General features: G+C 41.7%; 1 protein-coding gene across 6 annotated transcripts in view; it reads left to right on the forward strand.

Moving 5' to 3' along the window:
* Window positions 1-17328, forward strand: part of Ppp3cc (protein phosphatase 3 catalytic subunit gamma) — a 73749-nt gene extending 56421 nt beyond the window's left edge. For 3 of the 6 annotated variants that reach the window (XM_034497884.2, XM_034497889.2, XM_034497885.2), the window contains exons 11-15: window positions 8895-8921; window positions 9782-9863; window positions 10419-10516; window positions 14820-14849; window positions 16153-17328. In XM_034497884.2, the coding sequence (XP_034353775.1) occupies window positions 8895-8921; window positions 9782-9863; window positions 10419-10516; window positions 14820-14849; window positions 16153-16331 (416 nt within the window). In that variant the 3' untranslated portion in view covers window positions 16332-17328. The remainder of the gene's footprint in view (window positions 1-8894; window positions 8922-9781; window positions 9864-10418; window positions 10517-14819; window positions 14850-16152) is intronic. The other 3 variants (XM_034497887.2, XM_034497888.2, XM_034497890.1) reach the window with 1 other exon arrangement.
* The last annotated feature ends 2439 nt before the right edge of the window (window positions 17329-19767 follow it).

Raw genomic sequence — 19767 nt, forward strand, 5'->3', positions numbered from 1 at the left:
TAGCCCTAAAATTTTAACTTGTACTTTTATGATGACTAATAATTATATTTTTCTAATGTTTATTGACCATGTTATTTTCTGTTTTGTGAATGTAAATTCATATATTACTAGCTTTTCTACTGGATCATATGCATATTTGGCTTCCTGTATTGATATGTAAGAGATCTTTGTATTGTGTTGTGGTATAGTAACTACTGGTTATATGTGTGGCTAAGTGCTTTTTTTTTTCTGATTTCTATCACGATGAATGAATTTGTTTCCTTTAGAAGAATTAAGTTTAAACTAATTTGTAGTCAAGTGCTTCGAGTGTGTTGTGAGTGGTTTGATCTGAAAGGTAGGCTCTAACTTGTCTGAGGATACAAGTTTTTGGAATACGGTGTCACATGATCACAGACCTCCAGTTCATATTTCATATTCTTTGCAGGCCTATGTAGTTCACTTAACTATTGCATAAGGTGTTGTATGGTGGAGAACACATGTCTCCCATTGGGAGTCTAGGGGAGAGTCCCAGACATATTTATCATTAGGTTCTACACGGAAGGTTGTGAGCAGATGGAGTGGAAGCTTGTGAGTTCCTCTTCTGGATAGGAGATTGTTGGATGGAACCAGTCCTTTTGAGGAAAGCTGAACTTTAAAAAGAACTTAAAGAAAGTAAAATCTATAAAAATTAATAAAGTGTATATGCAAATCTAAATAGAAATTGAAATGGTTGTAAACTGTGATATGTGTTAAGAAAAACTTGTTGGGCTTGTGAGATAGCTCAGCTGATGAAGGCCTTTGCTGATAGGACTAATGACCTGAGCCCCATCCCCAGGCTCACATAGCAGACGAAAACTAATTCTCACACATTGTCTGTGACCTGTGCACAGGCTTCACAGTGTGCACTTGGTTCTTTGTTTTCACCAGGTGGTTGTAGGGCTCTAACTCCGCCTAGCATCTTGGTAAGCTCCCTACCCACTGAGCCCATCCTGTTGTCTCAAAATGTTGATTTTTAAAAAGTAATACAATCTAATGATTTCTACTTCAGCCCTGCCTGTTAAGACAACTAGAAAATCTGGACAAAGTGGCAGTGCAAACCTTTAATCCCAGCATTGAGGAGGCAGAGGTTGGTGGATTTCTTTAAGTTCGAGGCCAGCCTGGTATACAGAGTTCCAGGATAGCCAAGGCTACACAGAGAAAACCCTGCCTTAAAAAACAAACAGACAAACAAAGCCAAAAGTTTTGTGAATAGTTTTAAATCCACATGAAAGCAGACAAAATGCTAAAGAATTACAAGGTGAGAATTGAAAAGGTCAGAAATGCAGTCAGACGAGTTAGTGAAGCCATGTCTTGAGATCATTCATGAATTTCAAAGGAGTGGGTAAAAAGGTTTAAGAGTAGTTTTTATAACCATGTGTACTAAGCTTAGAAGAATGGGTTTAGGACTTCCAAGGAGGATATACATGACTAAGTTTTTGCTCTTTGGGACCTCAGAGGGTGAATCTGCAAGAGCAGGGGTGAGCTAGAAGGAGATATATACCGTCTTTCTTCATTGTGTCAGCCTTTGGCATAAAGTAGTCCCTGGTAAAAAGATCTCTGTGAAATAACAGCATTCAAGATCCCAATAAGCAGTCTGTCAAATACAGTGCATGGCTGACAAGCAAAAATAAGCAGGAACGTGGGGAACTAACAGCAAAATGAGGAAGAGAAAGGATTCCCAGAACAAGGCCAGCAGGATGGCTCAGTGGGTAAAGGGACTTGCTGTACCAGCCTCACACATCCTAGATTTGACTTCAGAATTCACAGGAACACAAAAGAAGAGCACCAGCTCCATAGAGTTATTAGTCTCTGCCCATTGTGTTCACACTGTGGCATAATCCTCCCCATCACACATACACAGGCGTGTGCCTGCATGTACACATGCATGAGGGTAATAACAACAGAAATAAGATTTTAAAAAGTTCCAGCCAAGCATGTTGTCATACACCTTTAATTAGAATACTTAGGAGGCAGAGACAAGTGACTGTGTGTGTATGAAATATAGAAGTTCTGGGCATTCCCAAGATACATAAGAGATACATGAGACTGTCACAGCAGAAATTAAATACAGACCTCCGTAGTCCACAGACACTGGCTCTGTTAAGTCAAACTTAAAGCAGAACAAAACCCTTAATTTGTTTTTTGGTAGATTATCTGGCCTGGAATTCACTATGTAGACCAGGCTCACTAGAAACATCACAGAGATCCACCTGCCTCAGTCTTCTGAGTCCTGGGATTAAATGTATATACCACCATCCCTGGCTTAATTTGTTTAAGAAATTAAAAGAACAGGTTAAAAATGTTGATAGAGAATTGTGAATTATAAGAAGGAATGTAGCTTATTTGATAAAACATCAAAAGTGAAATTATAGCACTGAAAAATAAGATGACAAATTAGCAAGTTTGATACAGTGAGACACAGACTAAGTGACCTGGAAGGTAGGTCAGAGCACAGCTAACTGAAGCATGGTGAGAAGGAAGTGCAGAGTCAGCTAAGAGACTCAGAACACACGCTGCACAGCCCAGCACACGTGTGCCTGGAGTACCAGAGAAAGTGGGAGGGGGCAGTCTGTGAAAGGTCCACATAAAAGCAATTTCAAAACCTGAGAAGACACCAAGTTGTGACTGAAGAAGCCCTCAGCAGAGAAGGACGGACACAGAGAACTTGTAGCCTCTTGTAGTGAGAGCCTCAAGATGGAGGACAGCTCTGAAAGCAGATGTTCAAATGGGGGTGCCCCTAGAGCCGCTGAAAGGCAGGGGGATGGAGTAACACACCGAGGTATGAAAACTAACACCCAGTACTCTGGAATCCTACACTCTGCAAAATGTGTAAACAGTAAAGGTGAAGTAAATACTTGTAGATACTTCCCTAACACTCAAAATTTTTACAAAGAAAATTAGCAGGAAATGTATACTAAATGAAATTCTAAAGGATAGTATTTAAAAGAAGTTTAGAAATCCAGGAAGGAATGAAGAGAAGTGTAGAGAACAGTGTTCAGACAGTGTGGACATAGATTCTCTCAGACCTGAAAAAGCAAAGCATGTGCCAGTAATAGTGGAATATAGAAACAATACTGGGATGAATGCCTTCAAAATGTACAGGGGACTGTAAATTCTGATCAAACCCAGTGCCTCATACATAATAAGCCAGTGTTCTTCTGAGCTGTAGCCCCAGCCTTTAGCATTATACTTCAGTATGTAATAGACTCATAGTGCAGTCTCTAGGTTCAGCTGAAAGAAAAGTTTGTTATATAACTTTTAAATTATAGAAAAAAATTGGGATGAAGAAAAATAAAACAAGAGCATGTACATTTAACCATATTTTTAAAACAAACAAACAAACAAACCAGGTATATTGACAAAAGTGCAAGAGCAAAGGGCTAGAGAGTAACGAAAGCACCCCTGGCTGAGGGCTCCGGCTGCTGTGAGGAAACACCATGATCAAAGCAACTTGAGAGGGAAGGTCTAGTAGAATGTTACACAGTTCACACCAGAGGAAGTCAGGGAAGGAACTCAAGCAGGGCAGGACTGGGAGGTAGGAGCCAGAGGCTTACTGCTTACTGTCCTACTCCTAGGACCACCAGCCCAGGAATAGCACTGCCCACAGTAGGCTGTGCCTCCCCCATTGATTACTAATTAAGAGAATGCCCTACAGTCTTGTCTATATCCTGGTCTTAGGGAGCATTTTCACAGTTGAGGCTCCCTCCTCTCTGATGACTCTAGCTCATGTCAGGTGACATAAAACTGACCAGCACAACTGACTCCTTGTCAACTTAACACACGAACACATCACTTTCCAGCTAGAGCCTTTCCTTTCTCATATATCCCCAAGTTTACACACTAATATTAATATCAATATAAAACATAAACAACTCTAAAAGTTCCACAGCCCTTACAAATTTAAATACAGTAAAACTTCAGCCTCTTTGAAATACCCAATTTCTCTAAAATTCCAAAATATCTTTTAAAAGTTCAAATTCTTTCACCTGTGGGCTCCTGAAAAAAAAACAAAAACAAAAAAAAAAAAAAACAAAGTTATATTAAATACCTCCTCACTTCAAGAGTGAAGAACCAGGGCACAGTCACAATCTGAACTAAGCAAAACCAAACTCCAACAATATAAATAACTCAGTGGCACCTAGAATTTACTTAAGATCTTCTGGAATCCTCCAAAGATTTTGGCTTACTTCTCTGGCTCTATGCTCTGCAGCACAGTTTGTCTTCTAAGTCTGGGCATGTTCTACTCCACTGCTGCTGCTGTTGGTGTCCATCACATGGTACTGTCATCTCCAATACACTGGGCTCTTCCCCTGCAACTGGGCTACATGTTCACCAGTAACCTCTCCTAGGCTCTCTTCCTGGTGCCAAGCCTCAACTATTCTCCATGACCCCTTCATGCCTTCAAAACCAGTACCACCTGAGTGACTCTTACACTGCCAAGTTCAGTTGCCAGCATGAGATACAACCTTGGCTGCCTCTGGAACACAGCTTCAGTGTGCCAACTCTCAGGAAACACCTCCTAGAAGATTTCACCTCAGTGATGCTGGTCTCTTCTTAATCACCACTAATTTCTCAGCTCCATCTAACCAGCATCAACTGTGTCAGTTAAGACAAAGGTTTTACTTTAGTGGTTCTCGTATTTTATTCATCACAGCTGATTTCTCAACCCCATCTGGCCAGATATCACAGACTCATCACACAAAAGGCCCAGTAGAGTCTTTGCTTCCCTCTGAAACTTCAAGGGCCAGTCCTTTCACAGTTCTCCCAAAAACATGGTCAGGTCTGTCATAGCAGTACCTCCCTATTCTGGTACCAACTTGTCTTAGAGTTACTATTGCTGTGAGGAAACAGTAGGACCCCAAAAACTTGGGGAAGAAAGGGTTTATTCGGCTTATGCTTCCACATTGCAGTTCACCAAAGGAAGTTGGGACAGGAACTCAAGTGAACAGGGACCTACAGAAGCCATAGAAGGTTGCTGCTTATTAGCTTGCTCTTTAAGACTTCCTCAGCCTACTTTCTGATAGAATCCAGGACCACCAACCCAGGGATAACACCACCCACAATGGGCTGGGCCCCATCAATCACTAATTTAGAGAATGTCCTACAGGCTTGCCTACAGCCTGATCTTATGGAGACATTTTCTCAATTGAGTCTCCCTCCTCTCTTGTCCTAGTTAGGATTTTATTGTTGTGAAGAAACACCATGGCCAGGGCAACTCTTATAAAGGACAACCTTGGGGCTTGCTTACAGGTTGAGAGGTTCAGTCCATTATCATTCCAGTGGGAACGTGGCAGTGTCTAGGCAGACATGGCACTGGAGGGGCTGAGCATTCTACCTCTTGTTCTGAAGGGGACTAGGAGAAGACTGACTTCCAGGGAGCCAAAATGAGGGTCTTAGAGCCCACACCCACAATGACACACTTCTTTCAAGGCCACACCTAATAGTGCCACTCCCTGAGCCAAGCATGTTCAAACCATCACATCTCTGATAACTCTAGATTATACCAAGGTGACATAAAACTAGCCAGTACAACTACCTAGCCTTGATTGATTCTAAATTTTTTAGGGAAATGGCTAAAGACTTAAAGAACACCACAGGAGAGCTTGCTCTATAGATGTCAAGATTTAATGTAATGCTACAGCAATTAAAATGATTAAGTGTAGCAAAGCATTGAAACACAACAGAGAATCCAGAATTAAACTACATGTGTATGGATACTTGATTTTTATCAGAGCTGTAGTAGTACAATGGCTTTGTTTGTGTGAAACCTCATTGTATAGCTCTGGCTATCCTGGAACTCACTATGTAGACCAGGCTGGCCTTTAACTCACAGAGATCCACCAGCTCTGGGATTAAAGGTATGTGCCACCATACCTGGCCAATAATGGCATTTTAAATAAATATTTTGTGGACATCCACTTTTGAAAAAAGTAAATCCACGTGGGATTTATTTTGTGGATCCAAAATACTTATTTTTGTGGCTTTGTATTTCATTCAGATATGAAAGGTAAGGGAGGCTGAGGAAGTGGAGTGTTGCCTAGCATCTGTGAGGTCCTAGGCTGCTTCTCTGCATCACTACAACACAGCAACAAACAGGAAACAAAAACAAAGCGGTGATGGGTTCCTGGCATTCCAGCCCTCAGGACTGTGGCAAGAGAAGTGTAGGTTGAGGCCAGTCTGGGCTCTGTAGTGAATTCAAGGTTAGCCTGAGTTTCATAGAGAGTCCCTGTCTCAACAAACAAACAGCAGAAGTTTTTAAAAACTGAAAAGTAAAACAATGGATTTTGTAATATTTATAATACAGAATTACCTTGGTAACCATGTAATGGGAAAAATCCTTTAAACAGGATACAAAGAACACTAGCCACCAAGAAAATTATTAATACATTAGATAAATTGAAAGCAAGAGCTGGGGCTGGAGAGATGCTCGGTGACTGAGAGCACACGCAGCTCTTGTCCTTGTACTCAGCCAGCTCTGCTTCCAGGGTCTCAGCTGAAGCCCGCTCTGGCCTCTGAGGGCACTGCATGCACTTACATACGTGAAGGTAAAACATTCATGCACATATCTTAAAAAGAGCTTTTTGCTTATTCAGAGACTCTGTTCAGCACAACCAATAAACAGCCATTGACAAAAGACTGAATTACTTCCAGTTAGGATGATGGAGCATGAATAAGCACCTCAGGGAATTTTCAAATGGCTAACAAAAATATAAAAATATATTCAGCCACATTAGTAATGAAAATGCAAATTAAAATCATAATAGGATAAAACTTCATATTTACCAGATTAGCCAGAATTAGATGAGCCATATCCAATGTTAGCCAGTACATGTAGTAATGGGAGTGAGTGTTCACACACAGAAGTAAAATAGATCCCACTCTACTGGACAGTGCTAAACTGTCCAAAGTTAAACATACCCATGCTCTAGAGCTGAGCATTCTAATGTCCTAGGAACATATCAGAGATAAGCATTTGTGCACCAAAGACAGAAATACATACAGAGCCTCACATGCAATAGCCAAAAGTTAGAAGCAACACAAATGATTATTGTTGTACAGGTGATGAATTGTTGCATAGTTGACCAGGCATGGTACAACATACCTTTAACACTTGGGAGGCAGAAGCAGGCACATCTCTGTGAGTTTGAGGCCAGCCTGGTCTACTTAGTGAGTTCCGGGATAGTCAGGGCTATGGAAAGAGACTGTCTCAAAAAACAAACTAAAACAAAACGACAACAACATTGTGGCACAGTGCTGCAGTGGGACAGTATGTGATGATGAAAATGACAGTGTGTCCTACCGAGATCATGTCACCCCAGTGCTCCATTGTTCAACTATATGAAATCCAAAACCTAAAACCTGGGCCCCTGAGATAGCTCAGTGGGTTAATGAACCCGCTGCCAGGCCTGAGCACCTTTGTTCTATGTCTGGGACCCACATGGTGGAAGAAAAGAAACAATTCCTGTAAGTTGTCTTCTGACATTCTTACTGAGTGTACACACAAAGAGAGGATAAATAAATATAAATTTATTTATATTATATTATATTTAAATATATTTAAAAAATAAAAATCTTAAGTGATAAAACTGAAAAGAACAGGAAGAAGGAAGTCCTAATGAAAAGCAAAGGAGTTCCATCCTCTGGACAGGAGAGGCTGCAGGTGTTGAGGTACTATGGATTGTGAGCAACATTAGGTGACTAGTTTTACAGGCATGTGCTTTTTAACAAACCATGTAGCGACTAGTTTGCTTTGTGTAAATACAGAAAACTCATTATACTTCATAGTATAAAGATAAAAATTACATGCCTACAAATGGAGGCGATCAACCTTTTGGAAGCTGAGAAAACAAACCCATTGGCGGTGGTCAGTGGGGAGGGAGGCAGTTTAGAAAATGCCAGGTGTGAAAATGCCAGGATAAAATCTGCTAATTTGTATGGTAACTTAAAAAATTAACATTACAACAAAACCAAAGGTCCTTCCATGCTGTAAGAAAGACAGTGTTAAGGTCTAGGAATGGAGCGAGGTAACAGATGACTTTTAGATGCATTCATGCGCTCACTTAGATGGCTGGGGAACACTAAAGCCCTCGATAGTGCCAGGGGATGCTGAGTATCAGTACTAGCTGCTAGAACTGAGAGTAGAAGAGCAGGCAGGGACACTGCACTCACCCAAGTAAAATCGGTGAGAACCTTTGAAAAAGCTGTTAAAACTCTGCTTGCCTTGGGATACCTGTCCCTTCTCTAAGTCTGAAGGCCGATCTCTAAATATAAAGGAGTTCTGGACAGTAGATGACAAAGGAGAACTCATTTCCCTAACAGAGGACCAGCATGCAATGCTCAGAGCCATCATTTGCCTTTTCCCAGCTCTGGAAGTTTTTTATTCCCTCTGGGTCTTAACCATGAGCAAACACCAAAGACCATCAGACCCGTAAGCAAAGTCTTTACAAGACAGAAGCCACAGAAAACAACTTGAAGTCCTGAAGGCTTAAACTTTAAACCTATAAGAAGGAACATGTCTCCTGACAAGTGAGGCATGCTGGCAAGTCAGACAGCAGCACTGTGCTCCTGCTGAGATCTGTGAGCTGTTCTGTCCCATAAACAGTGTCTTTGTGCTGTTTTCATGCTGGGGGGTGGGGGGGATAATAGTAGATGGGAATTAATCCGAAAGGGTAAACTATTAAGAAATGGAAGAAAGGACAAAAATAGAGCCTGCATTTAGTCTCGTGAAGCAAGCAGTCCCTGAGCTGCTCAGCTGACAGCCTGCTCCTCTCCATGCATTTCACACTTGGATTTTTTTCTCTTCCATGTAAACTCCCACCATCCTCCCATGTGTCTGTCTTCATCTCTTTATTTCTTGGTGTCTCTTCTCCCTGAAGATCACTGCATTTCAAGCTGTCCAAAAGGTATCCAACCAAAATGTGCTGTCAGCTAAGTTCTTGCTGTCTGCTCTGCCACCGTTGATTGGTTAGTTGTTTTGAATTGGTAGTTGGGCAACTCCACATGACTTTCCACCCTCCCTCTCAGTGGGAATGGCTGTTTTCTGTGGACCTGGCGTTTGATTTAGCAGAATTGAGAGGTAGGAGAGAGGAGGGAAAGCCTGTGTATCTTTGACTTTTGGATGCTGTTGCCTGGATCTTGCCTTTCATGTTTGGGCTATTTCCTAAGTCTTAAATAAGAAAAGGCTATAAAGTCTTAACTTTTCAGTGTTGCTTTTTAAAATACCTTAACCATCCTTGTAGTCTTTGTGGCACAGTTGTTAGTATTCTGAAGAAACACAACTGTCTGGTATGAGGAAAGACTGTAGAAAGAAAGTGGCCCTCCCCAAGTCCAGGACTGCTGCTGCCTTTGGCAGACCAGACCCTGCATCCAAAGGTGGCACGTAGCATTCTCAAAGGAGAGCTTGGCTTGTAGCAGTGATCAGCTGTGAGCTTTGTTTGTGTTTTTGTGTTTCATTCCTCAACCTGTTTCAATGTTTCAGAACACGGAACCTCCTGCTCCCCGTAGATGACTCAGTGTCTTTGTGACCCTTCATTCATTCTCTCCTTCGTTTCTTCTCTCCTGTTGTTTTCTTCTTGTTCCTTGCAACTTCCCAGGATTGTTAATTGTTTTTGTTTTGTTTTCTTAATTTAGGCTTTGTTTCTTTTTTTTTTTTTTAAGTTTCTCTTTAGTTTAAACACAAAAGCACTCCATCTTGCATTTGAAAAAAAAAATCTGTCCTGTTAACCATATCACTTTAACCCACTTGTTCTTTGTATTTTCTAAGGAGCCACTTCAGTTCGAAAAGAAGTCATCAAGAATAAAATCCGAGCCATTGGGAAAATGGCGCGGGTCTTTACTGTTCTTCGGTAAGGTTCCATCATTGCACTGTGGGATGAAGGCATTTAGAAAGGAGGTTCCAAGTTAGCTTTAGAGTAGTGTTTTCAAGGTTAGAGTCTGGTGCTGGAGCTGCAAGTCTTCCGGTTGAGTGTAGGTTGAACCTGACTCCATGTGAACGTGACAGCATTTGGAAAACACCCATTTGGTACTGGTGTATATGTAGAGATTTAGTGTGGATTTTCGAGGCAAATCCCCATGTTTAAATTTGGCTTTCCTTAGCTGTGTTGTCTTGGGCTTAATGTTTGGGTCTTAGGTTTCCTTGTCTATAAACTAGAGATTATAATATAACTAGCTCATATGTTGTTAGAGGCAAATGGGATGAAGTATGGGGAACATTGCCTGGCTACCAGTGCCTCTGGTTGAAAAAGGACTGGTTAATTTTTGTATCTGAAGTGTTTGCACTGGTCAGATGAAGGTGGGGGCCTGTCTTCCTGTCTTTGTCCCTGTTACCTTCCTTCAGGTCTCACTGCGTTGCTGTGCCATGGCTCCCTGGCATTAACCAGGGCTTCCATGTTCCTTTGCAGGGAAGAGAGTGAGAATGTGCTGACCCTCAAGGGCCTCACTCCCACAGGCACACTCCCATTGGGGGTCCTCTCTGGAGGAAAGCAGACCATTGAGACTGGTGAGTACAAAGATGCCCCTTCCTAAAAGGTGTACCCCATTACCAGGAGTCCGTGACTTTGTTTGGAACCTGGTGCTAGAGCAATGGATATTTATCTAGGGAAAGAGGAATCCGTACTCTTATTCTTGTACACAAAAATAATTCAATGTAGATTGTAATTTAAATGCAAATGTTGAAATAAATTTAGGGGAAAAATGTGGAGAGTAGGCATTAGAGTAGGCAAAGTCTTTAAATAAGACACAGAAAGTAGTGACCTTAAAAGAAAATAGAGGTTATTAAAATTAAATTCCCATTATGAAAATATATAATTAAGACAAGGAAGAGGCAAGCCACAGAGAAGATTTCTGTATCACCCATGTCTGACAAAGGCCTTGTATCAAGATAGACAATTTATTTCACCAAAGAAGATTTGAAGATGGTCAGCAAACATCTATGAAGATGCCCAACATAGTTACTCATCTGGAAGATGAATATTAAAGCATAGTGAAATACTACTGCATACCCACAAGAATGGCTGAAATTTAAAAATCTGACAATATCAAGAGTTGGTGAGTCTATGAAGGACTGAACTAGACATAGGCTAGTGGGCTTACAAATAGACTCAACACCTTGGCCAGCCGATAGCCAATAAAACCAAACACATTTGGACCCATACCCTGCAACTCCACACCAAGAATATCCAAGAGAAATTAGCAGACATGTCTACCAGAGGATATGCATAAGGATGTTTACTGTGGTTTTTTATCATGGTAGCTCCAGACCAGAAGCAGCTCCCCTGCCTGTTGGCAGTGAATAAGTTATATTATATTGATGCAGTGGGCTACTGTTCACCCATTGGACCTGTCACATTGAGGTCAGAGCACAAGCTCAACTCCTGTCCATCAGTAAGAGAGAGTGTCACTTTGAAAGCTGGTGACACTCTTGAAGAGTTCTACATGCATTGGAAATAGCATATAAGTAATCCCTAATTAAGACACTGATTCAAACCAGAAATGAAGATATATAAACTATATTGGGACCAAGTCCAAAAAGGAGTGAAGAAACACACGCACGCACGCACGCACGCGCACATGCACACACACACACACACACACACACACACACACACACACACACACACACACACACACACACACACATCCCAAGTTATAAAATTCTCTTGCTACCCTTGATTTGTAGATTTGCTCCTATGAGATCTAGCAAAATTAGATTAAAGCAACTTTGTGGATCAATATTTTTTTAAAAACTTCAAGTAAGATATGTAGACATTTCTTTTTTTTTCTTAATCCATGTTGCTTCCTATTACCCTAAAACACTCTCATCAGAACTGTTCACAGAAAATTTCATATGACTAATTAACAAGTAAAATAAAAAGTAGATAAGTGTCTTATATTTTTCAAAAAACCTGCACATTTCTTTAGGGATATGGCCTCTGTTAGATCAACCATCCTTCAGCGGATAGCTTCACATCCCTCTGAAAGAGACTAAATAGATTCAGTGAGTTATTAAACAAAAAAAGGAGAAGGCATAAAGATGGTGGCAGATAGATATGATCAAGATACACTGTATATGTAAAGATAAAGACCCCACAACCATTGACTTGAGGGGTGCATTGGGAATATTTTATGGACCCCCGAGATGACTCAGTGGGTAATAAAAGATACTTATTGTCAGACTTGATGACCTGAGTGAGTTTGGTCCCACGTGGTGGAAGAAGAGAGCCGACTCCTGCACTCTTTAACCTCCATCTGTGTGCTGTGGCATGCTCGTGAGCACACACTTACACACACACACACACACACACACACACACACACACACACACACACATAATGGAACATATTTAAGGGGCTAGAGAGATGGCTTAGCAGTTAAGAACACTTGCTATTCTTTCAGGGGCCCTGAATTTGGTTCTCAGCACCCACATGGTGGTTCACAACCATCTACAACTGCAGTTCCAGGGGATTTGACCCCTTGTTCTGATCTCCAGAGGCACCATCCATGCAAATGGTGCACATGTAGTTAATATCCACAATCAGTGGTTACTAAGATACGCTTAGTAATGATGATAATAATAATGTCAGTAGATAGCTGGACATGTTGCATGCATGTAACCTCTGCTCTTGAGTGGCTCATGGGATCCTCATGGGAGGATCAGGAAGGAGTTCAATATTCTAGCTGTACAGCAAATTTCAAGGATGGCCTGGCCTACATGAGACCCTGCCTCAAAAAATTTTTTCTTTTAGGTATTAATGAGAGCTTCAGTGTCTGTCATAGAGCTCTTGCCTGGTGTGCATGAAACTTTTGATTTGATCCTTATGACTGAGGAAATGAAATAAAGGAAGGAAGAAAGGAAACTGTTGATGAGATTTTAGAGAGATTGGGTCCTTCGTATGTTGTTGGAGGGATACAGTAATAGGGCTGTGAGAGAAACATTGTGGCACTGCCACTCTACACGCCTCCCCTCCAACGATAAAAATAAACTGTGTCCTCACCAAAACTTGTACATCAGTGGTCATACATGACACTCTTCAAAAGAGCCTCAAATGGTATTCTTCACAACACTCCAGAAGTAGATACAACTTCAGTGTCCATCCATTGGATAACAAAGTCAGGTTTATACAGCGGGATTCCACATAGCCATAACAAGAAGGAAATGCACACACATGTAGCAAGGCTAGCCTATACAACATAGTGAGTTCCACACCAGCCTAGGCTACATAGTGAGAGCCTGTCTCAAAACAAACAGCAAAAATATTGACTTACACACTTGAAACAATTTTATAGAACAGGAATCATATGTAAACAGTTTCACAATTTTTTTCTTACCGTGTCCCTTGGTATGTACAGACTATCTTAGTAACCAATGAGGAAAAAAAACCCAGTTCTATGAGGGCCCTAAAAATTGAGTACTGGAGGACTGTAGAGATGGTTCAACAGTTAAGAGGACTTATTATCCTTGCAGGGGACCTGGATTCAGTTCCCAAAACCACATAATAGCTCAAAGTCATCCTTAACTCCAGTTCCAGGTTATGTGACACCCTCTTCTGTCCTCCACATATGCAGGCAAAACATTCCTACATATGAAGTAAATAAATCTCAAATATTGTTTTTGAAATAGGATGCTGGTATATGCTTTACCACACATTCAAACGCCAACTAAACCGCCACTGTCCATAGAATTTTTCACAGAGCTTTGAGTCCCACTTTGTCACAGCTGCAGAGGCAGCACCCTGCTCTGTGAGAAGATGCTGTCACGGCCTTGTGTGGCTTATGAGGTGTATCTGAGGTTAGGGAGGCTGCGGCAGGGCTCCAACAGGAGCCTTCCTGGGGGCCATTGCAAGCGCATGGGTTGCTGCCGACCCTCTGTCACATTGCTGTAAGAGGTTAAGAGCTTTGCAGCTCCCTCTGTCTCATAGACATGGGGGAAGCCTCATGGTGGTGCTGCTGAGGAGCCTTCCTGCTGTCCCTAGGAAAATTGCCCTTGGAGGAGCTGGCAGGACTCTAATGGGATCTTCTTGAGGTACCCTGGACCCATTTCCGTGTGTGTTACAGCTTTACTGCCTGACAAAGAATGGCAGGGGGAACTTTCCCGATTGGTGCTCATTTTAATTGCTTCCATTTCTGTCGCTGAGAGGGAGAAGATAGATTTCTTGTAATTGATCTGCTTTCCTGCTCAAGGAAAAGAAGCCATACTGGGTGTTAGTGTGAGCCTCTGCCATATCCCGCATCTCAGATGGGTACAAGAATCAGAGTTCAAATCAGTGCCTAGTTGTTCACCTCTAGACCAGAAGTAACTCCTCACTTATAGCCTATTCTTCTCCCCTTCCGAATGCTAGAACTATCCAAGTGCTACCTTATTCTTCTATTATTGTGGTTATTAAATGGTTAAGGACAGTTAGATCATGTGTGAGTCATTTAACGTTGCTAAGAAGCAAGATGAAATAGGATTTTCAAATAGGACTGAGCAATAGCTCGATTGATACAGTCTGAGCTCCAACACAGTTGTGATACTAAATTATCTGATTTGACAAGTCATTTTGATGTGTGATGATCACAAGGCACAAACTAGCAGTTGATAATTTCAAATTCCCATGCCAACAGAAATGTTAGAACTATTAGTGCCTCCCCACCTCATGTGCATGCATGCCCTCCTTCGGCTCCTGTGGTAATCCCTAACTTCTCTTTATGGAGGGTACTCTAGCAGGTGGGACCCTGGGTGTCTGTGCTGGCTGCATTGCTGTTGGTTCACTCATTCTCTCTCTGTCTTTATTTTTGCATGCACTGCTCCTGCCTTCTTACAGCCAAAGAACAAGCAGCAGAGGAGCGGGAAGGTATGGCCCTTATCACTCAGCTGGAATGCCCTGTGTCTGCGCACCAGTCTCAAAGCTTCATCAGCATGTCTAAACTCACTTGCATCTGCAGAACCATGACAGGAAAGGAGAGGATGGCCTGCAGTGTATGCACATGCCATCCTGTTTCTCAGATGGCTATCACACAGCCTATGTCCTTTCTAAGTCTATCAGTTTTATGTAATGACTGGAGCTTGTGTAGCCAATTATGACAAAGGTCAAATGATTTAAGTGGTTTTTTTTCTTTATTAAGAGAGTTACCTAATAATTCAAAGGTTAGCAGGAGTGGAGGCAAAGTAGACTAGAGTTCAGATGCTTTGTTTCTGAGGTTGCCCTAAGGCATTTCAGCTTAGGGTACCTTTGTTTCTATGGAGACATTTTAAGTCATACTGCTTATGAATTTTTAGATGAAAATCATTGGAATTCATAAACCTGCATTGTAGATTTAGTAATCTCATTAGATAAGGTGATTCAAAGGGGAATTCATTCCTTGACAATACAAAGTTGAACCTGGTTGGAACAGCTCAGTGGTAGAAAGTTTATCTAGAGTATGTAAGGACTGGGGTTCAAACCACAATAAAAAAATTCAGTTTGATCAGATGGGAAATGTCTAGAAGCTGTGCTGATGTTTTTCATCTGTGTTCAGCTCCTAGCCATGAAGATAAAAGCCTGTCCTGAACAGACAGGTCTCCTGTCACTTGTGTGTAGCTAATGCCACGTTTGTGCTTAAAGCAGCTGTCCATGTGATGGGATGTGCTTTCCTGGGGTTGCCTTTTCTAGAAGGGAGCAGGTTTTTCATAAGAAACACTATTTCAAGTATGCAGAGGCTAATTAATATTTTATGTTTTATTTCTGCCAGACTTTTATTCTTTTTTTCTTTTCATTTTTTTAAGATTTACTTATTTATTTTATGTATATGAGTACAGTATTGCTCTCTTCAGACACACTAGTAGAGGGCATCAAATCCTATTACAGATGGTTGTGAACCACCATGTGGTTGCTGGGAATTGAACTCAGGGCCTCTGGAAGAGCAGGCAGTGCTCTTAACCACCGAGCCATCTCTCCAGCCCCAAGACTTGGTATTCTTATGCTAGTTTTTACCACACTTGAGCTGTTTAGAAGCAGTGTTTGTGGACAGAGCTGGTTAGTCCCATGTTGCCTGTCAGCGGATGTGTGTTCTGTTGCTACTTCCCCTGTGTTTCGAGGAGATTGCTGTGTGCTTGGGTTAAGCTGCTAACTTTGCCACCTCTCTGAGCACTTCCTACCCCTTCCTGTCTTTCTGCAGCTATCAGAGGTTTTACAATTGCACACAGGATCCGAAGTTTTGAAGAAGCCCGAGGTTTAGACCGAATTAATGAGAGAATGCCACCCCGAAAAGAGTCTTCGTATCATCATGATGCAGGGAAGATACACTCGCACTCACACTCGTCAAAGAGGAGTGACCACGGAAAGAAAGCCCTGTAGTGACTCAGGGCCTTGTGCAGCACAGATGGGTCCCAACCCCATGAGCAAATCATATTTATTTATATTGGAAATGAAACAGGAACAACTCAAACAACTTAAACTTAGAGGTGCATTTATAATCCAGTCGCATTTATTCTGTAAGAAAGGTGACCATTTTATAAATTCTTCTAATTTATGTTTTATATATATATATATATATATATATATATATATATATATATATATATACTTTTGTTTCCCTCCCCTGTCCTAATTTTAGGAATGGATCTGATTGGTGTGTGTGTGTGTGTGTGTGTGTGTGTGTGTGTGTGTGTGTGTTGAAGTCTTTTGCTATAAAAGGGGACCTTCCCCTAATAAAAAGGGCCTTGGAAACCATCACCCTGGGTTTCTGACTCATATTCCTAGTTAGCCCTCCTCTTGTTTTGGGAGGTGATTTTTTTTTTTCATTTAAGACTTAATTTTAAAAATGTCTTTTCAGTGTTTCCCCTTTCTGCTCAGTACCAGATTTCAGTGGCCAAAACTGCTTCTCTTCTGAGGGAAACTTGAACTTCCAAGAGAACAAACTAAACCTAGTGATTGTTAAGATCCAAGTGGGACTGCTCCTATAATCATTTACTTCCTTTCAGACCCTCAGTTCTCTGATTGTGAGAGAGAGAGAGAGAGAGAGAGAGAGAGAGAGAGAGAGAGAGAGAGAGAGAGAGAATGAGCGAGCATGTGCGTGTGCGTGTCTGTGTGTTACATAAGACTGAACCATGCCTTACACATGCTATGAAGGCACTTTACCACCCAGCTACACCTCCACTCCTGGACTCATTTTCATGTGTTCTAATAAAGTTTCTCTCAAAAAGTAATAATGAGGGTGGGCTAGTGAGGTGGCTTAGCCTGATTACTTAAGTTTGATTCCCCAGGAAGAAGAAAACCAGTTCGTAAAAGTTGTCATCTGAGCTTCACACAGCATTGTGGAACACACATAAATAAACAAGTAAATGTAATAAAACTTTTTTTTTTTTTTTTTTTTTGGTTTTTAAAGACAGAGTTTCTCTGTGTAGCCCTGGCTGTCCTGGAACTCACTCTGTAAACCAGGCTGGCCTCGAACTCAGAAATCTGCCTGCCTCTGCCTCCCAAGTGCTGGGATTAAAGGCGTGCACAACCACCACCCGGCGTAATAAAACATTTTAAATAATGATAATAATGCTGAGATTTTTTTTTTTTTTAGAGTTGCTTAAAGTCCCTTCCGAAGTTTAAGGGAGATTTTCAAAGTTTCACCTGTTGCCAGATTCTTTGCTCTCAGTTTCTAATCCCAGATGAACCCATCTGCAAGGGAACTTAGACTTCTGAACGTCTTTGGAATGCCCCCAGGACATGGCACGGAGACCTGTCCTTGCCCCTCTGTATCATCCCATCAAGCATTGCAGCTGTTTTTCCCAGCATTCTTCTGTTTTCACTGTCGATATGTCTGAAAACAAAATCTTGGATGGTAGAATGGGCCCCTCGTACACTGAACCTTGCTAAGGGTCAGAGGAGCAAAGGCGTCTGCTCCTAGAGTTAATTAGGAAACTAGTTCCCAGTCCCTCACATCTCAGTGGTCGTTAGGCTGAACTCCGGAGCCTTGATCAGCATAGTTTGGAACCCAAAACTTTTTTTTTAATTGCCCCTTAGATTTTTAATTTTTTTGAGACAAGAGTCTAATTTTTGTAGCCTCACTGGCCAGGAATTCTCTCTATAGATCAGGCTGGCCTTGAAGTCACAGAGCTCCAACTATTTGCCCTGTGAGTACCAGGATTAAAGGAATGCACCACCATACCTGGCTTTAGTTGTAATATTTGAGACAAGGTCTCATATAGCCCAGGCCAGCCCTAGACTTTTGTAGCTGAGGCTGTCTTCGACCTCCTGATCCTCTCCCTCTCCCTCCCGAGGGTGGGCCTCACGGGTGTGCACTGCCACTCCTGAGGACCTTGTTTGGCTTTTTAACTTTTTTTTTTTTTTTTAATGTCCTAATTAGTGGGAGATGAGGGTCCTCTTTGGACTCAGTCTGGTTGTAGGTGCCATGTCCCAGTGCTCACCAATGAGCTTCCTAATGAGCGTTGGAGTCTGGGCACCCTTGATCAAAGCTTGTAAAGTGTAGATTTGTTAGACCTCTTTGGTGCCCTGTGGGATGTGGGGGTCTAGCATTAAAAGCAAGTATCTCAGACAATAAGACAGCACAGTGAGAGGTTCAGGGAAAACAGACAAACAGCAGTGTAATGTTTACTTAAAAAAAAAAAAAAACACTATGATTTTCATGAAGAAAATGGAAGACTAGCTTGCCTATCTGTGGGGTTTTTTTTAATTTAATTTACTTTATTTTATGTGTAGGAATTTTTTGCCTGAATGTATGTGTGCATGTGTGCCACATGTGTGCCTGCTGCCCAGAAAGGTCAGAGTGTGTCAAGGCTATCTGAACCTTGGAACTAGAGTTAGAGGTAGTTGTGAGCCACCATATGGGTGCTGGGATCGAGGACTGTCAAGCCATCTATCTAGCCCCATCTGGTTTTTTAAAAAGATACTTTTTCTAACATTTTACAGTTCATCCATGACAGATCAAAGCATGTTTTTGATCTGTAACCTTCCTACATGGATTGCTTTGTTCATAAGAGAGAAGAGGTGTGATGGCGCCAGCCCACGGCACTGGGGAGGTGGAGGCAGGAAGGTCAGTACATTTAAGGTCGTCCTTAGCTGCCTTTTGAGTTCAAGGCTGGGGGCCAAGGAGAAGGCTCAGAAGGGAAAAAACACTTGCCACACAAGCTTGATGACCTGAGTGTGACCCCTGGTACTGACTCATGAAGGTTGTCCTCTGGTTTCCACACAGGAGCCATAGCATACGCATGCTTGCACTCACGAACACTAACAGTGGTCATAATTAGGAGCCAGTGAGATGGCTCAGCCGTGGAGACTCTTGTCTTCATGTGGGATGATCCTAATCCCACATAACGGGAACCCACGGATAGAAGGAGACAACCAACTTAACACTAGTTGTCCTCTAGTCTCCATACCCACTATTGCATGCATACATAAAAGTAATCCAATGTAAAAAACAATTTAATAAAATAATTTCTTAAAATTTGAAGATAGTGGCTGGAGAGATGGCACAGTGGTTAAAAGCACTGGCTGTTCTTCCACAGGACCCCAGTTCAATTCACGGCACCTTTGCCATTTGGCTGAAAACTGCTTGGAAATCCAGTTCCAGGAGATCTGATACCCTCTAAGGGCACTATACACACATGTACAAGCCCACACATATAAACATATTCTTTTAAATTAAAAAAAATTTAAATGTTTATCTCAATGGAAGAGTATTTGCTTAGCATGGGCAAGACCTTGAGTTCAGTTCGCAGTACCATATATAGACAATAAATAAAAATAGACCTGTTTTAGGAAAGAAAGAGAGAGAGAAAGA

Source organism: Arvicanthis niloticus, chromosome 3 (genome assembly GCF_011762505.2).
Source record: "Arvicanthis niloticus isolate mArvNil1 chromosome 3, mArvNil1.pat.X, whole genome shotgun sequence".
Lineage (NCBI taxonomy): Eukaryota > Metazoa > Chordata > Mammalia > Rodentia > Muridae > Arvicanthis > Arvicanthis niloticus.